We start from the raw sequence: 10,794 nt of genomic DNA, 5'->3' as shown, positions 1-10,794 counted from the left end.
ATTAATGAATAACAGGCCACTTAGGTGTATAAAGAGAGTACAACTGCACTTTGTAATAATGTCAAATTAAAAGTTGTACAAATACACTTAAATGATTTTTTAATAATCTTTTGTCATGCTCTAAAGAAGTACACTTATTTTGATGCGTTGACTAAAGCACATGTAAAGTACTTGATTATAATTTCAACTGTAGTATGTTATTCGATATTACACTTAAAGTTAATATTATAAATGTACTAAATTGCAACTTCATTACAAATGTGTAATTTAAAATATTTAAATGCATGCATTAAAGGTTTCTATAGAAATGACATTAAAGTATACTTCGGTTTATCATGAATGCTTGTCAGTGCATTCAACAGCACACTTTAACCATATTTTTTTTAAAAACAGAAGTTGTTATGAAATTACATATAAAGACATACTTAAGCACTCTTAATTTCAACTAAGTTTATATATATATATATATAAATGTAAACTATACATTTTCATTTCATTGTAAATAACATGCAGTTAAGTGTCTGAAAAACATTACATTCAGCACGTAAGTATATATATTAAGTATATTATTTCTGTAATAAGTACTATTTTTTAAAATATACTAAATATGCATTTTCATTTGTGGCTGATTGTTTCGTTATTTTTCATACATCAATATAGTATATCGATAGTGGTCACTATCTGAATATGAACTGAAATCTTTATACTTTTTATTGCCTTATAGTCTGAAATGAAACAAAAGTGCAGAACAAGTTTTTCTGACTTTATTTGTACACATAACACACACTATGGAAGTGAAAGGGGGAAAAAAATACTAAAAATGAAACTAAAATACCTTGTTTGTGTAAGTGAACACCCACCTTACCGTGAGCATTTTTATTCATACTGTATTTTAAGTGCTCCACAAATCTCAACTCTATTTGAGAGTGGCAAAAAAGGTCTTGTTTTAGCTTGATGTAAATGCCTTCTGCCTTATGTTTTAATATGACAATAACCCTAAGCATACCACTAAAGCAATCACACAGTGACTAAAGGACAAGATCAATGTCCTTAAATGGACTATCAGGCTTCAGTTCTATCAATAATCGAATAATGCAGTCTGTGATCACCATGCAATTTGACTAAGATGTTAAATATAGTCAAATATTGCAAAGTCTTGGTGCACAATAGGATGTAGGTGATTCCTTTGACTTATCCAAATAACAAACTAGTTAACTAATACACAGCCATAAAAAGCCACTTCTATAATGTCTCTATATTTCGCTAATGTTTTGCATTTAATTTCTAGGTTGTGTGCTAATCTAACTTACGCTTTGCATTGTGTATTACAAATAATGTTAGCTCTTCTGATAAATTGCTTGAAATGTCCCTTATTTGGATAAAAGTGTTTGCTAAATGAATGAAAGCAAATGTAAATATTGTATTTTATGGCTTTATATTGTAATTAATTTCCAGAATTGCTAATTTATTTTCCCCACTTGGTTTTATATGTGCAAAAGCAGACTTTTATGTGCGCGCACATACTATGGGTTGGGTTAATCAGCTGAACTTAAACCTACTAGACACTGACTGAATGTCATTGGCCCATCCTACCGGTAAAATGAAAGCTGAACAGCTCATAGGGACATTTAAAGAGCCCAATCACTCTAAAAATCCTCTGCTATAGTGGAGGATTACACTTGCTTTTTATAACTTATATATATATATATATATACTGTATAAGCTCTCTCTCACATACACAGCTAAGGATTTTGCAACTTAATTTACCGAGAAATAACAACCACCACCATCAATCATTTCATTTCAGTCGTGTTAGTCACTGTCACAGCTGTGTTGGTTTAAAGTTGGTGTTTCAAGTTTTGTGAGTCCAGTAAGAATTGTCAGGTTCATGATAGCTAATGCATTAGCGAATGGTAATTAAATAAACTTGTAAAAAGTCACCTTTTTGTTAACAAAATGTAACAAAAAACATTTAACATTTTGTTGCATTTCGGATACAATAAAAAAAAATTACAATAAAATCAGATGCAAGGAAGAAGTTTTACATTATTAAGAACCTTCATTACTGGCGGTTTAAATAATCATACATAAATGATCATAATTGCATTATATACTGTATAATAACATAAAGATCTTCTAATGCTCTGCATTGAAACATTTAAACAAAATCAATCCCTGCAATCATGCATTAAATTCCTAGTGAGAAAAAAATTCAAGATTATCAGGTGAACGATGACTTAGATTTCAGTCTGTTTCTCACACTGCATGTGTCATATAGACTACACTTTTGGAGATTAAAAGAATAGGTCACCCAAAAATGAACATTTGCTGAAAGTTTACTCCCCCTCAGGCCATGCAAGATGCAGATGAGTTTGTTTCTTCATCAGGTTTGGAGAAATGTAGCATTGCATCAGTGTCTCAGCAATGGATGTTCTGCAGTGAATGGGTGCCGTCAGAATGAGAGTCCAAAAAGCTGATAAAAACATCACAATAATCCACAAGTAATCCACAGCACTCCAGTCCATCAGTTAACATCTTGTGAAGTGAAAAGCTGAAACAAATCCAGCATTAAGATGTTTTTAACTTCAAACCGCTGCTTTCGGCTAAAATACGAGTCCTTAATCCATAATAACGCTTCCTCCTGTGAATCAGGAGAGAAATCTGCACAGATCGAGCAGATACAAGCCAAAACAGCTCTAAACAAACCTGTGGCTGGATTTTGTTGTGAGAAACAACAGGAGATGGACTTTTTCACTGGAGGAAGCGCTATTATGGATTATGATATTTTATCCAGAAGCAAAGGTTTACAGTTAAAACGTCTTAATGCTGGATTTGTTTCAGCTTTTGTCTTCTCCAAATGTTAACTGATGGACTGGGGTGGTGTGGATTACTTGTGATGTTTTTATCAGCTGTTTGGACTCTCATTCTGACGGCACCCATTCACTGCAGAGCATCCATTGCTGAGACACTGATGCAATGCTACATTTCTACAAACCTGATGAAGAAACAAACTCGTCTGTCCAGTTTTGTTGGTCTAGACTGAGACAGCAAGCATCGACGATGCTTGAATGTTTGTCTCAGTGTGTAATAATTATTACTTTAAGTGAACTGAGGTCTCTGACAGTGGATGAAGCCCAGAGGACTTGCTCTCTTCACATGTTCCTCCGCTCTGTTTGATCTCCCGTAAGGCCAGCGGCTCACTCTGTGTCTGTTCTTTACGACCTTGACTTTTCTTTTCCCTGTACGAGTGAAATGTACAGCAGAGTGTATAATGAAACCGATGGTGAAACAGAAAGCCAGTCACAGTGATTCATCATGGATACAGATCGCATGTGAACAGCTCTGAGACTTTACCTTTTCTCCTCTACATCCTCAATGGTATCAGGCAGAGGAATGTCGAGGGTTTCTGGAAGCAAAAAGGCTATGAAACCAGCGAGCACAGCGGATCCTCCATATACAATGCTAGGCAGAGCCGGCAGGATCTCATCCAAGATCAGGACTGCAGGAGCGGCCATGGAACCGATTCTGGCCATCGTGGAGACAAAGCCCATGCCGGTCTGCCTGTGGATCAAACATGTAAACTCTAACCCTATTCATGTAAAAGCGAACATTGCTATTCTCTACTTATGCAAAGTACAATATCTCTAATGGATGGTGCCGCTTGGTGATTGTTGTATTATCATTAAACATATTAAGCTACCATGTACAGTAACATGTCTTCCTCTCTCTGTTTATGTTTTATTTCTGGTACCACTTTATAATAAGATTCTATGTATTGATATTAGTTAATGAATTAGGTGTCATAAAGTATATGAACAATGTTTTTCCAAGTTGAGTTTCTTTATTCTGTTGAACACAAAAGGAGATAGTTTGAAGAATGATGATAATTAAATAGTTTCTGGTTTCCAAAGACTTCCACTGCATTTTTTTTCCATACTATGGAAGTCAATGGCTACCAGCAACCAGTTTGGTTAGCAACATTCTTCAAAATATCTTCTTTTGTGTTCAACAGAAGAGACACTCATACAGGTGTAACAACTTGAGGACAATGTTCCGGCGGATGACGTAAGGCGTAGCATAAGGTCCAGTGAGAAGTGACGAACGCGGAAATGCAGAGGAGAGACTAAAACACAACACAAGTCATGAATTAGAAGAACAAAACGAGGATTTGTAAAGAAAAATGTCGGAGGATTTCGATAGAAGCCAAGAGGAGACTGGTTTTTCTTTGCTGTAAACAAAACTTGGTTCTCGCGAGACTAGCATATTCTCATCGGAGCTACGTGCTACGTCATCCGCTGGAACGCCACTCTCTCGTGAACGTGCGTACGACAGTTAGCGGAAACTAGAGATCATGGTTTATAAAGTTTTAAATATGGATATTTTTTTACACAAATGCATCGCTTTGCTTCAGGAGGCCTTTATTCACCCCCCGGAGCCGTGTGGAGCACTTTTTATGATGGATGGATGCACTTTATTGGACTTCTATTGGACTATTGAATATTAACACCCATTCACTGCCATTATAAAGCTTGGAAGTGCCAGGACGTTTTTAAATATAACTCCGATTGTATTCGTCTTAAAGAAGAAAGTCATACACACCTAGGATGGCTTGAGGGTCAGTAAATCATGGGGTAATTTTTCATTTTTGGGTGAACTATCCTTTTAATTGCTGTTAAGTCTGGCCATCCAAGATGTAGGTGACTTTTTTATTCAGTATAACAGAAAAGCAGATTTGAAACCATGGTACTTGGTGATTCATAAAACGCAAGTCAGTGGCTACTGGCACTTTGAGAGTCATAAAAAAGCATATCAAGGAAACCAAAATTAATACCCATGGCTCCTGACGATATATTGAGGTCTTATGAAGTGAAACGATCGATCTGTGTGAGAAACTGAACATTATTGACAACATGATTACCGGTAATCCAGAGCCTCTTTTTGGACTACCAAAACTGATTACCAAATTTATTGTTTATGTAAGACATACTAATAACATGGCACTTTTTTGATGATAGTTGCCTAACAGCTTAATGATTAAAACAAAACAATCACTTTGGCTGCTTCAGACAGATTCTATCAAGTTTGTCTTCTATAGTTTGTTTAATCTGACCTGATGACTGTAGGGTAAAGCTCTCCAGTAAATAGATAGATACAAGTAAAGGATGCTGACGTGAAGCCCTTTCCGAGAACGGCGAGTGCTGTTCTTGTGATCTGCATATCTGCAACGACACAGCTTCATTACCAGTTAGTATAAATGATTGAAAGATGTGCGTTATATTGGAGAGAGGCTTGTGTTGTCACATGACATATGACATTTAACAGTACTTTTTGGCAAATCTTCTTACTTGGGAAAGAATGATTTCTTTTAGTACTTATATTTACATTATTATTTTGTCTACTCTATAGAAGCAGTCATTTATTTACAGTTTAGAAAGTCAGTGTATTCGCATTAGGTGGATGATGATGGCATTATAATAAAGACATCGTCATTGTCTTACCTTTAGGAACAAAAATGTTGGCAAATATTACAGACGCTGACACGAGGAGACATGTGCCTTGGGTTATGCGTCGGCCCAGAAAGCTCAGCATTAGAAGAGCAACCAGTTTAGCCGGAAAATCTACTGCGCCAAAGATGATCTGCATCAGATAAATGTTCACCCCGAACTTCTGTAGGTCCATGGCCAGACCGTAATATGCAAAACTTGTCGAAAACCTGTTAGGAAGAACAACAGAGTATTCATTTATTTATTTAAAAAAAAAAATCCAAAAAAGGCCTAATATTACCTAATGCAGAATTCAAAAACTTTCCATCACATACAGTTTTTTTTTTCTTCACAAAATAAGAATGAAGATTTTTCAAATTATATTTATGTATCAGCTTTAATTCACTTTAAAATTAAAAGCAGTCAGAAGTTTCGGCTTTAATTACAAATAGAACTAGATAAAAGAAGTTTGTCAAGACAAACTTTAGGTTGGCTTGAGAAAGCCTAGCCTGAAAGTTTAAAGCAGTTGTAAAAGCCTGAAGTTTGAAAATTTAGATAGATTAGATAGATGTTGATAACATGTTTCTAGCATGATTAACATGTTTTTAACATGATTGGTCTGTTACTAGCTTTTGCCGGCATTATTAGCATGTTGCTAGCATGATTAGCAAGTAAATAGCATGTTGCTAGCATGATTAGCATGCTACTAGCATTTTGCTAGCATGTTTGCTTGATTAACAAATAACTAACATGTTGTTAGCATGATTAGCAAGTAACTAGCATTTTGCTAGCATGACTAGCAAGTGACTGGCATGACACTAGTTTGATTAGCAAGTTACTAGCATGTTTCTAGCCTGATTAGCATGTTACTATCTTGTTGATAGCATGTTTAGCATGCTACTAGATTTTGCTAGCATGTTAACTAGCATGATTAACAAGTAACTAGAATGTTGTTAGCATGATTAGCAAGTAACTAGCATTTTGCTAGCATGACTAACAAGTGACTGGCATGTCACTAACTTGATTAACAAGTTACTAGCATGTCTCTAGCCTGATTAGCATGTTACTAGCATGTTGCTAGCATGATTAGCATGCTACTAGCATGTTGCTAGCATGATTAAGAAGTGACTAGTATGTTTCTAGCATGATTAGCAAGTTACTAGCATGTCGCTAGCATTTTTATAGCATGATTAGCATGTTACTAACATGTTGCTAGCATTATTAGCAAGTAACTAGCATTTGTTGTTAGCATGATTAGCAAGTGACTAGCATGTTGCTAACATGATTAGCAAGTAACTAGCATTTTGCTAGCATGACTAACAAGTGACTGGCATGTCACTAGCTTGATTAGCAAGTCACTAGCATGTCTCTATCATGTTTCTATCCTGATTAGCATGTTACTAGCATGTTTGCTAGCATGATTAGCATGCTACTAGCATGTTGCTAGCATGATTAAGAAGTGACTAGTATATTTCTAGCATGATTAGCAAGTTACTAGCATGTCGCTAGCATTTTTATAGCATGATTAGCATGTTACTAGCATGTTGCTAGCATTATTAGCAAGTAACTAGCATTTGTTGTTAGCATGATTATCAAGTGACTAGCATGTCGCTAACATGATTAACAAGTTACTAGCATGTCTCTTGCCTGATTAGCATGTTACTAGCATGTTGCTAGCATGATTAACATGCTACTAGCATTTTGCTAGCATGATTAGCAAGTGACTAGCATGTTTCTAGCATGATTAACAAGTTACTAGCATGTCGCTAGCATTTTTATAGCATGATTAGCATGTTGCTAGCATGATTAGCAAGTTATTAGCATGCCGCTAGCATGTTTCTAGCATGATTAGCATGTTACTAGCATGTTGCTAGCATGATTAGCACTGCACAAAAATGCTACAAAATGCGTCATATTTTTATGGAAAAGCAAGCAAAACAGGCACTATTTTTGGAATCAGAACACCCAAATAACAGTATGTCATACAGTAAGATGCAGGATGGTGAATTATTTATACATAATAGTAGCCGTAATCACCATCCAGATTTTTTGCATTGTACAGACAGAAACAGATCAAGCCGATTCTCACCAGACGACCATAAGGCACATGGATATCTTCCTCATGGTTGGTGTTTTTAGGAGATCAAACACAGTATAAATGCTCTTACTGGACTGAACTTCTTTCTGCATGTGTGACTCCAGCACCTAAACATGAAGAGGTCAGTACAGATTTATGAACGGTAGTGTATATGACACGGATATGAAATATGAAGCACAGATATGAAATGTGAAACCTCTAAAGTGATCTTCTCTGTCATCTCGGGCTTGCCGTTGATTTTAGCCACGCGGTGGAGATGCTTCAGTGCTTCCTCAGAGCGACCGTTCAGCACCAGCCAGCGAGCAGATTCAGAGTACCACCTTTGACATGGAGACATTTCTGTACGTGTTATTGTATGCTGCATTCGTTTGTACTCTGTGCAGGATTTCAATAGTTCTAATTAGTCTGTGTGTGTTTTAAACAACCTTTGAGACCTTTGGAAATGCAGAATCAACACAAGCACATATTTTCTGCACAGGCATGAACATTTGCATAATCTCTTACCAGCTATAGAAGAAGAAGGCAAAGAAAGGAAGACAGACGGCCACGTGTATTTTGCGCCAGTCCTTCAGACTGTATGCCACTCCAGCTAGAATCATCTGACCAAACGTGAAGAAGAAAGATGAGATGGTGCCCACCAGCGTCCGAGCCTTAGTAGGAATCCACTCCACCTCTGAGAAAACATGAGCATTTCAAGTCACATTTATCTATGTAGCACTTTATATAATGCAGACGCTACTGTTTAAATGCAGCTTCACAGTAAGAAACAGGAAAACAACAGTGTTAATGTGTTTCAGCTGTAAAGCAGCTCTATAGAAGACAACAGCATCATTATTCAGCTCAATTTAGTTCAGGTTTCGTTCTCATCTGACAGTGTCAGTGAAGTGATAATATTTTCCAAGTATTGTCTTATACACTTACCTTCACAGTTTTTCTCTAAAATAAAATAATATTCACTTCTGTTCAAAAATTTGGGAACAGTAAGATTTTTAATGCTTTTGAAAGAAGTCTCTTCTACGCATCATGGCTGCATTTATTGGACCAAAAATACAGAAAAAACAGTAATAATTAAAAATATTATTACCATTTAAAATAATGGCTTTCTATTTTAATATACTTTAAGATATAATTTATTTCTGTGACCAAAGCTGAATTTTCAGCATCATTACTGCAGTCTTCAGTGTCACATGATCTTCAGAAATCATTCTAAAATGCTGATTTATAATCAATGTTGGAAACAGTTGTGCTGCTTAATATATATATATATATATTTTTTTTTTGGAACCCTTGATACTTTTTTCAGGATTCTTTGATGAATAAAGTTAAAAAGTACAGCATTTGTTTAAAATAGAAATATTTTCTAACAATATTAGTCTTTATTAACACTTATATATCAATTTAACAAATCCTTGCTGAATAAAAGCATTCATATCTTTCAAAAAAAAGAAACAAAGAAACAAAGAAAAAAAATACTGACGCCAAACTTTTGAATGATATTGTTACAAAAGATTTCTATTTTGAATAAATGCTGTTCTTTTTAACTTTTTATTCATCAAAGAATCCTGAAAAAAGTATCACAGGCTCCAAAAAAATGTCAAGCAGCAAAACAAATAAAATAATAAATCAGCATATTAGAATGATTTCTGAAGATCATGTGACACTGAAGACTGGAGTAATGATGCTGAAAATACAGCTTTGATCACAGGAATAAATTATATTTTAAAGTATATTAAAATAGAAAACCATTATTTTAAACTGCAATAGTATTTCACAATATTACTGTTTTTTTCTGTATTTCAGTGTATGTATAGACATTTATAGTAACTGACTTTAAAATTCATTGTTCATAAAAATGAATTTCCTGTGTTAATCATTTTTTATATTGTGTGTTGGATAAACCAATCAGTTCCTTTCTAATGAGAGACACTCACTGAGTGAGACGGCGTTGAGAATGACTCCGGACACGGACATTCCCGTCAGGAATCTGAAGATGTGAATGAGTGAATGAATGAATGCGTGAGTGAAAGAATGAATGAGTGAATGAATGAATTAATGAGTGAATGAGTGAATGAATGAGTGAATGAATGAATTAATGCATGAGTGAATGAATGAGTGAATGAGTGAATGAATGAATGCGTGAGTGAAAGAATGAATGAGTGAATGAATGAATTAATGAGTGAATGAGTGAATGAGTGAATGAAGGAATGCGTGAGTGAATGAGTGAATGAATGAATGCGTGAGTGAATGAATGAATGAATGAATGAATGAATGCGTGAGTGAATGAATGAATGAGTGAATGAATGAATGAATGGTTGTAGTGCAGATAGTCACAGTTAGAAATCCATGCTGTAAAAACATCGATTTATCTTCAAATCAAAAGTTACAAAATAGATATTTTGTTCTCAAAACCATTTGCCAGTAATAGCAAGATAATCATGTAGGCTATATATTGACATTCAGCTTGCTGTTTAGTGGTTGATAAACAACCTGAGCTGGTCTCCAAAAGGTTGCAGGTTCTAACCTTGCATACAACGATCCATGAGCCCTTGAGATTGTCCCAAAGTGTACAGTAGAGTAACCATATGTCCTATATTTCCCGGACACGTCCTGGCTGGGATTTCTAAATTGCTTAAAATGTCCAGGTTTTGGCTTTGTTTTCCATTGACTGATTGCTTTGATTTCATTGCAGCCAACTTGATGATTATTTAATTGCTACTGATTATATGTGTCTTATTTTGCCAAAGAGAGTTTTAACCGTCTTACACTTTGAGTTTAATGGTTTGCGGTAATAACTGTTTGTGTAGCTCAAGCAGTAAAGCATGGCACTAACAATGCCTAAGGCTTATTTATTATGAGCTGATAAAATCTATGTTTTGAATATTAAGGTCATTTAGCTTCATCTGTTTCCAACAATGAAATCCGTAATCAGTAATGGAATCACACCATGGTGCATATATAAATAATAAAGGTTTTCCATAAAAACTGTTGGGTGCTAAAAACAGCACCAACTCCCCTCCACAACAATTGAGGCCGAAGTCTAACAGTCTTATTGTTACTAGTCCTATTTGAGATCATTAGTGTCCATGTGAATGCAGCTTAAGATATGCAACATTGTGGTGTTTTAACATAAAACAAACAAAACAATACACTGGCATATGGTTTAAATGCACTTGTACATCATTGATTTGCGACCTCACATGTGTACTAGTGAAG

The 10,794-nt window shown here is 35.3% G+C and overlaps 1 protein-coding gene across 1 annotated transcript in view; it reads right to left on the bottom strand.

Moving 5' to 3' along the window:
• Positions 1 to 3,350: 3,350 nt before the first annotated feature.
• Positions 3,351 to 10,794, bottom strand: part of LOC107728280 (solute carrier family 22 member 6-A-like) — a 20,581-nt gene continuing 13,137 nt past the window's right edge. The window contains exons 4-10 of the mRNA XM_016538406.1: positions 9,513 to 9,536; positions 8,086 to 8,254; positions 7,778 to 7,901; positions 7,573 to 7,688; positions 5,499 to 5,713; positions 5,111 to 5,219; positions 3,351 to 3,561 (exon numbers count right to left, since the gene is read on the bottom strand). Coding sequence (XP_016393892.1) covers positions 3,351 to 3,561; positions 5,111 to 5,219; positions 5,499 to 5,713; positions 7,573 to 7,688; positions 7,778 to 7,901; positions 8,086 to 8,254; positions 9,513 to 9,536 — 968 coding nt within the window. The remainder of the gene's footprint in view (positions 3,562 to 5,110; positions 5,220 to 5,498; positions 5,714 to 7,572; positions 7,689 to 7,777; positions 7,902 to 8,085; positions 8,255 to 9,512; positions 9,537 to 10,794) is intronic.

The sequence above is a fragment of the Sinocyclocheilus rhinocerous genome, unplaced genomic scaffold, assembly GCF_001515625.1.
Source record: "Sinocyclocheilus rhinocerous isolate Xijiao unplaced genomic scaffold, SAMN03320098_v1.1 scaffold217, whole genome shotgun sequence".
Classification (NCBI taxonomy): domain Eukaryota; kingdom Metazoa; phylum Chordata; class Actinopteri; order Cypriniformes; family Cyprinidae; genus Sinocyclocheilus; species Sinocyclocheilus rhinocerous.
Note: the sequence above shows the minus strand (reverse complement) of the source record. Positions and strands in the feature narration are given on the sequence as shown.